Source organism: Hakea prostrata, chromosome 5 (assembly GCF_041222555.1).
Source record: "Hakea prostrata isolate BN-2017 chromosome 5, UWA_Hpros_2, whole genome shotgun sequence".
Lineage (NCBI taxonomy): Eukaryota > Viridiplantae > Streptophyta > Magnoliopsida > Proteales > Proteaceae > Hakea > Hakea prostrata.
This window is the reverse complement of record NC_142604.1, coordinates 33,814,231-33,829,832: the sequence shown is the minus strand read 5'-3', so window position 1 is coordinate 33,829,832 and position 15,602 is coordinate 33,814,231. Positions and strand designations below refer to the sequence as shown.

The 15,602-nt window shown below is 38.8% G+C and overlaps 1 protein-coding gene across 1 annotated transcript; it reads right to left on the bottom strand.

Annotated features, from left to right (window-relative positions):
• Positions 1-11,006: 11,006 nt before the first annotated feature.
• On the bottom strand, positions 11,007-12,078 carry LOC149015850 (uncharacterized). Its single transcript, XM_089156416.1, has 3 exons — positions 11,861-12,078; positions 11,600-11,730; positions 11,007-11,505 (listed from the first exon to the last, which is right to left on the bottom strand). Exons 1-3 carry the CDS (start codon positions 12,024-12,026, stop codon positions 11,425-11,427), a joined length of 378 nt encoding a protein of 125 aa, XP_089012542.1. The 5' UTR covers positions 12,027-12,078; the 3' UTR covers positions 11,007-11,424.
• Positions 12,079-15,602: the final 3,524 nt, after the last annotated feature.

The following is a 15,602-nucleotide window of genomic DNA, read 5'->3' as shown; positions in this document are numbered from 1 at the left end:
ATATGAAAGCTTGGTAGAATCAAACAAAGAATCCGAGGAAATGTATTTAGCTATAGGATGTTGAGTACATGATCTGATTCGTTTTCTAACAACAATAGGGAGGTTAGAAGAAGATACCTCAGGGATACTCACAGGACCTGAATCTGGATTAGGAGATTGGAGTGGTAACATGTCAACCTTCTCTACTTACTGTTGCCGACTGGTTTTCTTCCTATGATAGGTTTGCACATCCTTGCTTTGGTCAATTTTTATTTGAAAGACCTCAATAGTGTGCCTTACAGGAGTGGTCTCCCCCTAGATAGGATCCTCACAAGGTTCAGATGGGGAAAGGGAAGACTGAGTGTCTACATGTCTGCTGGCCGAATGCTCCCCCTATTCAAGAATCTCTTCCTGAACCTCTAACTGGGGCTGAATTAGGGTTGGTATGTCTCTATATGTGATAGGAACATCCAAAGTGGGAAAAAAACACCTATGCTCTTGGAGTCTCCCCCTGGAGAAGTGTATAATAAGGAGTAAACTCATTAAAGATGACATCCATGGACACTATTGTCTTCCTCGAAGGAGGATGGTAACATTTGTAACCCTTTTGAGTAGCAGAATACCCATAAAAATGCAGTAGAGACCACGAGGTTCCAATTAACTCTTGTGGGTCAAAGTTCTGGCATAACACACACAACCAAATATCCTTGGAGGAACTATAAAGGAAGATGTCCCTTGAAGAACCTAACTAGGGCATTTGAAGTCAAGTATTCTACTAGGCATCCTATTTATGAGGTATGAAGCAGTGAGAACTGCGTCACTCCAATATTGGTCAGGGACATTCATGGCAATTAGAAGATAACGAGCAATCTCTAAAATATGCATGTTCTTCCGTTCGGCCACTCCATTTGCCGTAGTATCAACACAACTACTCTGATATATTATACCAGAATCAGAGAGGTATCTTTGAAATTCTTTTTCACTATACTTGGTTCCATTGTCACTATGAAGGACACAATGACATTGAATTGAGCTTTAACCATATTATGAAAATCTTGAAAACATTGGAAAACCTCTTTTTTTTTTTTTTTTTTTTTTTTTTTTTAATAATGATAAATCCATGTGGAGCAAGAATGACAATCAATAAAAGTAACAAAAAATGATGGCCAAATAATAGATATATAGCGACAAGGCCCCCACACATCACTATGAATGAACATAAAATGAAGAGAACTTATATTATTATTAGAAGGCAAATAACTTGAATGAATCTATTTAGCAAAAAACGCAAGCTTCACAAAAAAATTCCTATGACAAGATGAGACTAAATCAGGGAAAAGTTTTCTTAGAGTTCCTATAGGGGGATGGCCTAGCCTACAATGCCACTAGTGTAGAGCTGATAAATTGACTTGATGAGGAGTAGCAAGCATAGCAGAAGAAGAAGCTCTATTCGATTCCAACAAGTAGAGTTCGTTGTCTAGTTTACGACATCCAATCTCCTTCCTCGTTACTAGATCCTGAAAGACACAGTAGGTGGGAAAAAATGTTACCTTACAATTCAAGTCATTGGTAAGACTACTAATGGAAAGAATGTTAGTAGAAAAATATGGAACATGTAAAACTTAGGACAAAGAAATGGATGGTGAATCCTATATGGTTCTCTTTCCAACAATGGAAGAGTAAGAGCCATCAGCTATACAGACTTTATCTTTCCTTGAGGTAGGTAAATAATTCAAGACAAGAGAAGCAGATCCTATCATATGGTCTGTTGCTCCAGTATCAATAATCCATGGAGCAGAAACTGAAGAAGTATGGAAGCCATTAAATATGGTACCTAAAGTAGCAAGGTAGCAATTCAAATGTGCAGCTGACGAGGCCTTGGAAGAGGCAGTGGCAGCAGCTGACGATTGTAGAATGCACCTCAGAGAAAGCAACTCTTCCTGGGAAAAATCGATGTCTGGAGTAGGTGTGATAGAAATAGTTTATGAATAATGAGCCTTGGGTTTACCCTTCTTTTGAGCCCTTTTTTGTTCAAAATTAGCAGGCTTCCCATGTAATTTCCAACATGTGGCTTTGGTATGATAGGGCTTGTGGCAATGCTCACACTTAACCATATCTTTGACTGATTCTGTTCGAGACTCCATACTCACACTCTGAAAAGTAGATTTTTCCACTATCAGATTATATAGCTTAGCTAGATGACAACTCTCCTCACATTGAACAAGTGCATAGGATTGTTCCAGTGTAGAAAAGGGAGAGCGACTCAAAACCTGTACTCGAATCTAATCATACTCCACATTTAAGCCAACCAAATAATCATACACCCAAATTTTATCAACATATTTCCTATAGGCAACCACATCATTAGGATTAGTCGATTGGTAGTTACGATAATGGTCTAACTCTTGCTAGAGAGAGCATAATTCAACATAGTACTGGGCAACTGTCAACTCATTCTATGTGATCTCATGAACTTTCTTTTGTAGCTTATAGATATGTGCATCATTCCCCGGTTGTCCATAAGTCTCTTTAGTAGCCTTCCAAATATGGGTTGTTGTATCCAACAATAAATATCCTCTGACTAGATTTGGATGCATGGAATTCAAGAGAAATGACATGTTAAGAGAGTCATGTGAAATCCACTTATCCTAAAAATGCCAACAGTCAAAGGTTTGGTTGTAGTGCCCATAATATGATCGACTAGACCTCTTCCAATAATTGTCAAATAGGTAGAACAAGACCAAATCAAGTAATTAGTTCCATCGAACTTAACAAAAAGTGATGGAAGGTTAGGATAATTTTCATGACTTTTCAGAACTATAGAAACATCCGATGTAGTCATCTCTTCAGTCCACTCACCAATAATACCACCAAAAACAATTTTGATCAAACCTTTTGAAAAATTATGATCAAACTTGCTGAAAAATTCTGATCAAATCTACTAGAAAAAAAAAAAAATAATAAAACTTGTTGTTTTGCAGGCTTCAAACTCGTTTAGAAGAATCTAAAATATCCCAGGAGGATGTAAGAGGTCAGCAAATATTTCTCTAAGCAGTTGTAATTTTCTGATTCAATGTTGCAGTAATTTTCTGATCAATACTACGTAAAATCTGTTGTTCTTCAGTCTTCAAAATGTCTTAGAAGGATCCGAAATATCACAGGAGGTGTAAAACTTTAAAAAAATAAAAAATAATTATAATAATAAAAATCTTCATTATACTAGGGAAGAGAATAGAAGAAACGAAGGAAAAAAGAGAAGAGGAAGAAGTTTTCAATGGCATAAACATAGCTAGAAAGAAGAGAGCAGCGGGAAGAAAAAAAAAGAAATAAAAGGGTCAAGAAAGAGATAGGCAGAAGAAAAAAAGAAAAAAGAGAGAAGCAGGAAAAAATAATAGAGTTTTTCTTGGTGTTTTAGATACCAAAGGAAAAAGAAACAAAGGAGAAGAAAAGGAGAAGATGCTGGCTATGGCGGAAACAGAGAGAAGAGAAAGCCGAGGTGGAAGAAAGAAGAGAAAAAAAATCGAGGAAGAAATAGGCAGAAGAAAGAAAGAGAAGGAAAAAGAAAAAAATACCTTGGTTTTCCAATTATAATTTAACTTGGCTCTGATACCATGCGGAAATAATTGAATCCTTAGGTAATCAATATGACACCTAAGTTTCTTATTTATAGTGAAATATACAAAGTTACATAATTATCCTCACTAACTAATTGAATAATAATAACTTGAACCACAACTTATAATTAAACCAACCCACAAATAAACCAAACCAATCAACACTAACGATTCTTATACCCACTATAATTTTTGTCATGTGTGTTTACTTATTAATAATGAATTGTAGATGATGTGCATTGCACTTTTACATCTTTCATGGTATGATGTGGTTGATGTTGTGACTATGAGTTGGGGATTACATGACAATGCTAGCCAAAGAGTTGAGTGGGTTTTTAAGGTTGTTCTTAAGGACTTGCAGATGCACATGTACTACCTAAGGGACTCTGAGTAGGGCGGATTCTCAAGTGGTGGAAAGAGTTGGTTTTTGCATCAAGTTGAAGCCTTGCATTGCCCTAAAGAGGTGGTTTGGCAGCGAACTATAGCAAGTTAGTGTAAGCTCAATGTTGATGGTTCAACTCTTGGAAACCTAGGATATGTACATGTGGGAGATTTGGTTTGTAACTCGGATGTCAGGGTGTTATCTTTTTTCCACTGGTATTTGGGAGTCAAATCTAGTATTGTAGCAAAGCTTTTGGGATTCATGAAAGGGTCGGTAGTAGCTCGTGATTTGGGTGTGGAGAAATTATGGATAGAGATGAACGCTTTGTCAATAGTGCTAGCTGTGAAGGAGCTGCATATCCCTTAGTTTGTTTTGCAGCAGTGGAAGGGTTAAAACTTTTCTTAGACAACATAGATTGGAGGATTTCGCATTGTTTTCTAGAAGCCAATCAAATCGGCAACTTTCTTGCAAAATCGGCAGTGAAAGATCTGACTTCGGTTCCTTTAGGGACATGGCCATACTATGTTCATAAGAAGTTGCAATGGGATGCCCTACAGTTCCCTGGGTTTAGGTTTAGTTAAGTAATGATGTTCTGCTTGTGCTTGTTGCTTTATCAATCGATAATGGAACTTGTGAATTAGGGTGTATTGTGGAAACTATTGTTGCGCGGGTTGAGTGTTTGGTTCCTTACAGTGTACTTCCTTAATTTATTTTTCAATAAAGTCTAATCTTTCTACCCAAAAAAAAAATTTTGGAAACTTCTTTTGATTGTAATATTTGAAGATTAAATTTATCTTCGATTTTATGAGAACTTTGAGACCATTTATGGCAATGCTATTAATTTAAGTTTCATTAGTTTCTAATATGACGTATTGTGTTTTTGGTGGATTTTATATATTTTTATGGCCAAGCAAAAGAACTTTTGATGTGTTTTTATTCACTAAGTATTGTTGATCCTTGACAAGTGATGGCTTTCTCCATAACATGGAGATTGGGGCATTACACAAGTGGACAAAGGAAGCACAATGAAGCTCTAAACTTCTTAAGAAGAAGGTAACAAAAGCTCCTATTCTTGTACTCATTGATTTCAACAAAAATCTTGAAGTTGAATGTGATGCTTTTAATGTGGGAATTGGTGCAGTTCTTAGTCAAGAAGGAAAGCCTATTGCATTCTTTAGTGAAAATCTGAGTTCTGTATGAATTACTCTATTTATGACAAGGAGTTTTATGCTATTGTGAGAGCATTAGATCATATGCAACATTATCTCTTGTTCAAGCAATTCAATCTCTTTTTGGATAATGAAGCACTAAAGTACATAAATACTCAACATAAGCTCAATAGTAGACATGCCAGGTGGGTAGAGTTTCATCATTCACATTTTCTATCAAGCATAAAGCTGGAGCTCTTAATTGAGTACCAAATGCAATAAGTTGTAGGTAATCCTCTTACATCGCAACTGAACACCTTAGAATTTGATATGATTAAAGATCTTTATAAAGATAATTCTGGTTTTGGAGAAATTTGGAAAGACTGTTCTAAAGGTCCATTTCAACAATTCTTGTTGCAAGATGGGTTTCGTTTCAATAATATTTGCTATGGATTCCTAGAAATTTGTTGTGAAAAAGTACAACGCAAGGACCGCGTAACAAGTAAATAATGATAAAAGACGATCCCTCGAAGACATAGATAAGTACCAAATTAATTATACCAATTATTGAACAAATAATAAGAAAGATAATATCTAGACTATATTGCAAATTGAAAGTTAAATTGAGATTATTAATTGCTAAAGACCTAGGGGTCGATCACCATAACTAAGCATCCCACCCTTCTCCCTCTTATAATTTGAGAAATATTTTCCGATTGATAGTCGAGATTCCCTTCCTATCTATTAGTCTCTCTCGAGTACTAATAGAAATTCCTCAATTGCAACCCACTATATTTCTATGTGGATTACAACAAGCGAGAAATCATAAATCGGGATCCCATGTAACAACTACACAAACCATGTAAGATATCTCATCCTACATGTAATCATGGCTACTCCAATGAACTAAACACAAAACCCCCCGCATATGATTAACAAACGGTGATTAGTGGCCAATTAATCAAAAGCATGAAGAATAGAAGAAAAACTCAATCAAAGGAAACAATATTCAAAATTATATTGATGAAGTCAAGAGTGAGAATTCAAAGATAGGCAACTGATCCCTAGAAAAACTAAATTAGTCATACTAGAAACTAAAAACAACGGAAGAGTCAAGAACATGAAAGAAGATGAAGAAGAACTACCCAAGCCAGACTCCAAAGCCACCAACGCCGGCAACCTCCACGCCCAAAGCTCCCAAAAACGCCCTCCTCCCGGCGCTATCCAATAGATTAATAAACCGAGTTTGAACAAACGAGCCCGACAACCAAGGAGTGTTTGATGTAAAACGGACTAACAGAGATCTCCAATGCAAACCCACCGTTGGATGAAGACCAAGACGCGGAGGCCCCCCAAAAACAGCCGACGGACACCAATGACCACCGATGAAGATCTTGATCAAAACTGGACAGAGACACCAAAACGGGATTCCTATCCTTCTTATTGAATGGATCTCTCCTCTTTCCCTCTGATCAAATCCAAATAGGAAAAAACGAGAAGCAGCAAGGACTCATCCTTAGTTTTGACTTGAGGTAGGACCGCAATAAACCCGATTGATTGATAATTCCACAGTAAAAGTAATAAATATTTATTAGAATTTGTTAGGAAATATATAAAATCACTAAAATTATAGAAATTAAAGGAAAGGGTGCAACATATTCATTTCATATCATATTAGGGTAAATTGATATAAAACAATTGTAAATACATGGAAATATAGTTAATTAATCATTTAAAATAATATGTATGAAATCAACTTATCAAAATTCTCTAAGTAAAGCCATCATAAAAGATGTTCATGGAGGAGGACTACCAAGACATTTCAAAAGAAACAAGACACTCTTACTTGTGAAAGAAAATTTCCATTGATCTCGTATGGAACATGATATGGTGAAGCATGTGCAACAGTGTAGGACTTGTCAGACTACTAAAGTCATGCTCAAAATACTGGATTGTACACTTCATTGCTAGTAGCAACATTCCCTTGGGAAGATGTGAGCTTGGACTTTGTTCTTGACTTACCAAAGACACAATGAAGTAAAGATAATATCATGGTGGTCATTGAATGATTCTCTAAAATGATACACTTTATACCATGCAACAAGATCATGGATGCTATTCACATGGCAAATCTTTACTTCGAAGAGAATGCTAAACTTCATGGATGCTTTGGCCTTTGGTGTCAAGGGATGTTTTTGGCTTGTGTTTTTCTTTTGCCCAGCATTTGATATTGGAACAAGTGAGTTTGGGTGTATGTGGGGTAACTGTCACTGTGATTCCTCAAAGTGTGTATTTAAGTTAATTCCTAATAAAGGTCCAATCCTTTCATTAAAAAATAATAATAATATTAATAATAAAAAAGGACAAAAAAAATCCCCTTCATAGTGTTCCAAAGAATACCAATTTTTATCGTGATTCCCAAGTTTGTCATTCACTTTTGGTGAACAATTTGGAAAAAGTTTGGTACAACACTTCAAATTAGCTCTTCTCATCACCATCAAAACGGTGGACAACCGACACCTGTTAATAGAAGTTTGGGACCTTTAAGGGAGCTTAATTGGAATAGTTTGCGGTTGGAAAATGCCATGTCAGCATTGCCACATCAACCTCCATTAGTTTTAACGGTAACAAATATGAAGTACAAATGTCCAACTTAGTTATGATTGTTCAGCTCAATACAAAAGCAAGTGGACCTAATCCAACTCACCAGATGTTCGAAGCCAAGTCAAGACATGCCAAGGTTGAACAAGAAGTCTAAGTCAAAATGAGCAAGAAGATAGAAGCACAAGAAGACTCAAGAATATCAAGTCAAGCTCAAGCAAGAAGACTTAGAAAATTCAAGACTTAGGACACTCTCATACACACCCACATGTAATCACACTCAACTACACATGTATCATATCATTAGACAAACCTAGGACATCTTAGAAGAGTGTTGAGGCTTAGAAATTGGCTAGAAGTACCTAAAACCCCCCATGTCCCTAGATGGGACTTACTGTGCACTATGTGCTGTAGACAGATGTCCATCTGGGCCAGACAATCGTCCGTCTAGTCATAGAGTGCCAAACTAAATTTTCGTTTGGCCAGATGAAATTATGTCTGGTCTTAGTAGCCTAGACGGAATTTCCATTTGGTTTTAAAAATTCCTTAACGGCTATTTTTTAACTACTACTTCACAAATGGAGCTCCATCTAATTCAGATGGACGTCCATCTAGACTGAAGACTAGGTGAAAAGGTCTATCCATTGGGAGGTTGGGCCAAGCAATTGAATGCCATTTTTATAAACCCAACCAAACCCATTTGAGAGCTTCTACCTTGTCCATTGAGCAATAACTCCCTACAACTCTCAAGCTCTCAAATTGTAAAGAATCATTCATTACTTGCTTTCCAACCTCACTCAACCTTGAAAACCATACCAAGGTGTTTAAACAAGCTCATTGAAGCCAAGCTTGAAGTGATTGAAGGCTATTGGTGTCTAAGTAGTGGTACATCCATTCTCATCCAAACAATCATTCTCATTGCATCACACTCACACAAGGGGTAAAGTGTCATACTCCTTGTTAGGTAATATCTTTCATTTTTTGTATTGTGTTTGTTCAATTCTAGTCTAGGTTGATTAGAATTGTTTAAAGGATGCTCTTGCCCTAGCATATAACAAATATTGTAAAGGATACTTTTGCACTACATAAAACAAAAATTATAAAGGGTGCTCTCGCCCTATAGCGCATAGATTGTAATGAAAGAGAATCACTAGTGGAATATTCTCTTAGGAACAAGAGAGGGGTGGACGTAGACTTGTAAAGTCAAAGCACTATAAAATCCTTTGTCTTGTGATTAATTGCAATATCATATCTCACTTAAAGCTACACAATATTTAATATTTTCAATTAAAACAAAAAATTAGGCAAAACCACTAGTTGCAACCTATTCACCCCCTCAAATTGAGACTAAAATCAATCTCTAAAAGAGTAAAAGATCATGGTATCATCATCCAACCAATTCTCCTCAAGGCCCGAAGGATCTAACACCTCTAGACCTCCATACTTTGATGGAGAAGGATTTGCATATTGGAAAACAAGGTTTGAAGACTTTATATGTTCCTTTGACATTGATGTTTGGGATATAATTACTTGTGGACCAAATGAAATTATCAAACTTGATAAAGATGGAAATAAAATGTCCAAACCCAAAATCGAATGGGATGCAACCAATAAGGCCAAAGCCCAAGCAAACCACAAGGCCAAAATATTCTTGCATTATACTTAAGTGAAAAAGTCTATAATAGATGTGGCACTTGCAAAAATGCCAAGGAAATCTATAATAAGCTAGTTGTTACATATGAAGGGACCAACCAAATAAAAAAGATGAATTTGGATGTTTATATGCTTCAATATGAAAATTTTAAAATGTTGGATGATGAAAATATCACTTCTCTATTTATTGGATTTACTAACATTATTAACAAGTTGCATAGTCTTGGCAAGGATTTTGCAAATGAAAATGTGACAAGAAGAATTCTAAGAGCTCTTCAACCCTCATGGAGACCCAAGAAGACCATAGTTCGAAATTTCGAACCGTGTCGCCGTATCGCTCCTTGGCAACACGGCGACACGGCCGAAATTTCTCCAAAAGTCGGGTGACTTGTGGTAGGGGTTCGATTTTTCGATGAAAAATCGAACCCCTGTTTCGATGGGTTTTTTTGGTCATTTTGACCTGAAATTTGATGTGTAGCCTAATTTGAGGCTAATAAACACATTGGTAGTGTTATTTTGATCTAAGACATTACCTAAACTAATGTTCTTAATCGACCCATGTCCTACTATACGCGGACGAAAGCCCCGAAACTAAAAACCTAAAAACTCATAAAACCAAATCATATAAAGTCTACAATTCATTGTACAAATACTGTAATACATAAAGTCATCCAACCATATAAAATCTGAAACTCTCAGTCTCAGTACCAAGTACTGTGCCTAGGTGGATCGAATTCCTCTGACTCGAACTGTCTCCATTGATGTCCCCCCAACAAATTCACATACTCATCCCATCTCATACGATATTGAAAATTGTCTAAGTAATCATTCACTGCAGTTCTATAGCGGTCATCTTCATCTGCCGTGAGAACTCCAATTTGAGGAAAGTGAGAATAGGGCTAAGGAACGTACTGCATGCCATCAGATGCCCTTGTTGGTACGAATGACTCTGATTGTGAAAGAGGGAGAGGGACACCATAGCTCCCATGATACGAAGAACTAGAGGGGACACCATAGCTCCCATGATACGAAGAACTAGAGGGGTTACTAATTCCCATATCATACTGTCCATCTGAAGGAGGGAGAGGGACACCATAATTACCCGTAGGCCAATAACCTGGTGTGGAGCCTACAGACTCATCCAAGCTCATGGACCCCATTGACGCAATCGCCGCATCCCAAGGATTAACATAGTCATGGCCAGCTCCCCTTTGATGGTGGCTCGGCCTCGTATCAGGATATTGACGACCACGCTGATAATCACCACCATGATCATAATCCTGAGTGGCATGATCAAAATGACTCTCCCCAGTGTATCTGGGTGGGGGCTCCTGTGTCTCTGGTAGTGGAACATGTATACGCTCTCCAATTCCTCCACCACCACCACCACCACCACTACCACCACCACCACCATCATCATCTCCACCAGTCTGACTAGGCGAGAGTGTGTCATCGGGATTGTTGTCCTGCGGCTCCTCCGGGCCTAGTGCCATCATCCAATCCTCATCAGCAGTGGCAGCTGCCTCTGCATGTGCCTGACCCTCTTTAGTGGCCATATACTCACCCACATTAACCCCTGCAGCTTGAGCTAGTTCTGGGTCAGGCCTCCCTCCAGGTTGGTCCAATACCGGCTCACCCCTGTCTAACATCCACTGAGTGAGGGGATCTTGGTCATCTTCGGCAACATCAAATATATCATCGAGATTGATGTATTGCCTTTCATTCTGAGCCTGCTCCCTAGCATATTGCAACTTCAACCTCATATTATAGTGAATAAATACGAGGTCATTTAGACGTTGGCTTCCCAACCGGTTCCTCCTCTGGGAGTGGATCATGCTGAATGTACTCCAATTCCTCTCACATCCAGAGGCAGAGCAAGTCTGAGACAGGATCCTGACTGCCAATCTTCGCAAGTTTGATGAACTATTGCCATAGAGATACCACCATTCAGCTGCATTATCACAAAAACATTAAGTTAGAAACTCAAAAGTCAAAAGACTCAAAACATTTATGCATCTAAGCCCTAAGGATCTAACTATATAAGTATCTAACCTGGATCCATGGTTTCTCTGCCCCGTACAGCACCAGCTCCACTAAAAGACCCAAATGCATCTCTAAACAATTTGATCTGCAATAATACAATCATTAGTATTGATTGGTTATCTAAATTATTTAACCAATTAATACAACTCACTAATCGTTTGAAATTCCCAATGTCTCACCTCATTGTGGCAAAATGATTGGACCATCTCATCTGGCTCCAACTTCGTTATCACCTGTATCAGGGCATCCAATAGGTTTGTGTCCAACCCTAAATGTTGACTATATTGATACTTAGGGTTTAGAAAATATGCTGCATAATTAAAAAAGCTTAAAATTAGTACCAACTACCAAAGTACCAATACCTACAATGCTACAAGCCCACAAGTCTACAAGACTACAAGTCTACAACTACAAATCAACAACCCAGAATATTTACTTACCGGCCCTATGAAGAGGATGCATCAGATGAGCTGTCCATCGTGCATCGACAATATCTAAGAAAGCCCGATGTCCTCTAGGGTTTGCTGCCTTTATAGCATCCTTCATACGCTCAAGGGATGCATACAAGTGGGGCATAGTGGGTCCCCTCAAGGAAGAGTCCACCATACGCAAGACCTTTACTATAGGATCTATGGTCTGCAACACTACAGTAACACATCTCCAGATATCATCAGATGATATTGTGTACTGTGCGGCGCGGCCATTGGTCGTGCTGAATTATCACAAACTCATTAAGTCAATAGACAATAAATATCATACAAGATAATCATAAACTCATAATATAAATATAATAATTTATAAGATGAAATAGTAGATAGTTATCTTACTTGGATCCAGCCCAATCAAACCACTCCTACGATGCAAACATGGATCTGAGGCCCGACTTCTTATCTTGCATGCTGCTCAAGGCGACGAAATTTGTCGCAAATCTTGTCGGACCAGGTCGCACCAACTCACCTCCACATGATCTCCGCATCATTGCCAAAGCAACGTTATGATTGTAGATGAAGTTGGTTACCTGTCTTGCACTCTCAACGGTGTTGTGGACAATGCTGATTTTTCCAATGTCCTTCAGCATTAGGTCAATTGAATGTGCAGCACAAGGTGTCCACATAAGGTTATAATCAGGTGAAGCTATCAACACTTCACCGGCCTTCTTATAGTTGGAGCCATTGTCAGTGACAATTTGCACCACACTTTTCCTACCAACCTGGTCGATCACATCCTGCAGGAGACCCATGATATATCTGTGGTCTTTCGTATGACCAGTAGCATCCACTGATTTCAAGAAGACAGTTCTCCAATCACAGTATACCATGAAGTTGATGATGGACTTTCTCGTCGGGCCGGTCCATCCATCAGACATGATGGTGCATCCATAAGTATCCCAAAAGGGTTTCATACTATCAATATACTCCTGCAGCTCTTGCTTCTCCTCTTGAAGGAGGGTGGTCATCAACTCTGTAGGGTTGGGACCACTATATCCAGGGCTTGCCGCTGCAATAGTATCAATCATATTCGTATAGTATGGACCCTGTGCTGTGTTTGCTCGGATGTGATTGTAATAAATCCACTTTGACATTGCCTTCTTTACCTTATTTGCCATACCTTTCCATGCACCAGATATCTTGGGCTGCTTGGCCCCTTTTCTCCTGAATGTATCAGGATCTTGCTCCATGGTCGGGTCTGGACGGCGTGGATAATCAAATGGTTGCCATGGTAGTGGCACTGAACGGTCTGAACCTGATGTATGAGGGGCCTGCTGACTCTGTGATCTGCCAAACATGCCAAATACACCACCCCTCCCCCCAGAATCAGAAGGTCTAGCCCCTGTAGGCCTAGATGGACCAGCTCCTGTAGCTCTAGCTCTGGCCATATCCTGCTCCTGATGGTGCAATCGTCTGCTCTTTGCCATGGCCCGCCGCATATCCCTCTCCTCCAGATCTCTGTCCACATCAACAGGATCAACATCCCTATCATCATCTGAATCATCCACATATGATGACGGCCCCCGCACTGCATCATCTAGTGCTCTGTTGACTTTCCTCCGATCATCTTTCTTCTTCCCCTTTTGTTTTTGTAAATCCCTGAGTAACTTGATTACATCTGGATGGGCCTCTGTGCATTTAGTCACATCCTTTGAACTCCCAGTGATGTGACCCTTGAACCTACTGATGCCACCTGAGTATATTCTTTTGTGACAAAAATTACACTCAGTTTTATTTTTGTCTCCATCAATAGCCGTACAATATTGCCATGCTGGGTCAGTCCTCCCTCCTACTGCTGATCTCTCAGGTTGTCCCTGACCCTGTCCTTGACCCTGTCCTTGACCCTGTCCCTGTCCCTGTCCTCTTCCACCCTGGGAAGACCCAGTTCCCCCTCTGACTCCCACCAGCAGACATGATGACTGTTGCATTCAAATAACATTAACAAATAACAACATCATTATAATTGTTTATACACATATAAACAATCATATATGAAATTATGAATATTGCATGTATGATATAATTATAAAAATAGCTGCCCATATCAAAACCGGCGATGAAGCCACATGGGCAACACAACCAACAGTTGAAAAATACTTATATAATTATTCCATAATTTTCAAAACATTTCCCCCCATTTTCCCCCATTTTTTGCATTTTTCATAATTATTGATATTTTTATTAATATCAGGATATTTTTTGAAAAATAAAATAACTTATTTTTGGGTCAAAAAATATTTCGACTCCGTGAGTCCGTAGATCGGCTCACGGAGTTCCACATATGTTTTTTCTATCATCATACAACCACTGTATCACTTAAAAAGTAATCATACAAGATAATCAAAATATCATTTTTTACCCACAAAAATAAAAAAATTAAATACTTTGCGGAAAAAAATTCCGACTCCGTGAAATCGTAGATCGTCACATGGTATTCAACATATATTAATTTCAAAATCATCCAACATCATATAGCATGCATTTTGTGAAAAATTACTTGGATAAGAATGGTTACCTGTTTGACGAAAAAACTCTCAGATATGTGCGAAACGGCTACTGATCGACAGAAACAACGTGATATCCGGCAACAAGGAAGCAAGATGTACCCGTAGATGTCGAAGATCGGACGAAAATATAGTGAAAAGTGCGAAAAATGAGAGAGAGAAGCTCTGGAGAAGAGAGAGAAGAGAGAGACATTAAAAAAAATTCGAACGAAATTCGGGCGAAATACTTTTATCGCCAGAAGTCGGCGATTTATCGACCGACTTCTCGCGATGTCGGTGTCGCTGGGGGGTGTCGTATCGCCCCCCAGCAACATGGCGACATATTGCCCTGTGTCGGCGATATGTCGCCGACATTTTGTACCATGATGAAATCCCCCAAATTTCTAACCCTTTAACCCGTGGTTTCAAGACCGAGAACCCGGGCCTCGAGTTGGTGACAGCTGTGGGCCATTCAAGTAAAGTCCCAAGGTTCGGAAGTGGACCCAATGTTGGTGAATGGCCCTAGTGATGACTTGACACCTCTCCTAGAATTCAAAAGAAGAGAGAAGGTTAGTCATGAATGAATAAAATTGGCGATTTTGGCACGTCCTTAGATCAACAATGGAGAGTCAGAAAGACGAGGTTAAGGTATCCAAACGTGGATAATCGAAGGACATTCAAACCAACAATCACCGAATCGGAGTCCATTTGGGGGTCCAACCATGGACCGGTCGATTGGCCCGGTTGGGTGACCCAACCCCCATCTCTTTTCCAATTATGGGACAGAATCGGGATTTTGGGTTTTAAAACCCTATTTTATGTTTTAACTCACCTTTAAACGCATTTTTTTAATGCTAGAACAAGGCTAAGACTTTGGGAAGAGAAGAAACCAAGGAGAAGAGTAGATCCCATCCAACCAGAGGTGCTTTATGACTCATATCATTTTGGGAACGTTAAGAAAGGTGAGAATTCTTAAACCCTTCTCTTTAAACATAGTTGTAGGGGTTTCTCTTCTCTCTAATTGTGGGATTGTGGTAGTGGAAGCATGTTAGGTTTATTGAATGATCTTCAATTCTTGTATTAATGTTTCTTTCTAGTAAAAAAGTTGGTGCGACTACTTGCAAGAGATTTCGCATTTTGACTCTCCGAGACGCCCGCAGGCGATTTAGAGAGCCAAATTTGGAGCTTTTTTATCTAGAAAGAATTGGATC

Coding starts and splice junctions, on each gene's coding strand:
- LOC149015850 (XM_089156416.1), bottom strand. CDS start 12,026: ATGGTGGACTCTTCCTTGAGGGGACCCACTATGCCCCACTTGTATGCA. Junction 11,731..11,860: donor GCATCCTCTTCATAGGGCCG/GTAAGTAAATAT, acceptor TTAATTATGCAG/CATATTTTCTAAACCCTAAG. Junction 11,506..11,599: donor AATCATTTTGCCACAATGAG/GTGAGACATTGG, acceptor GTATTATTGCAG/ATCAAATTGTTTAGAGATGC.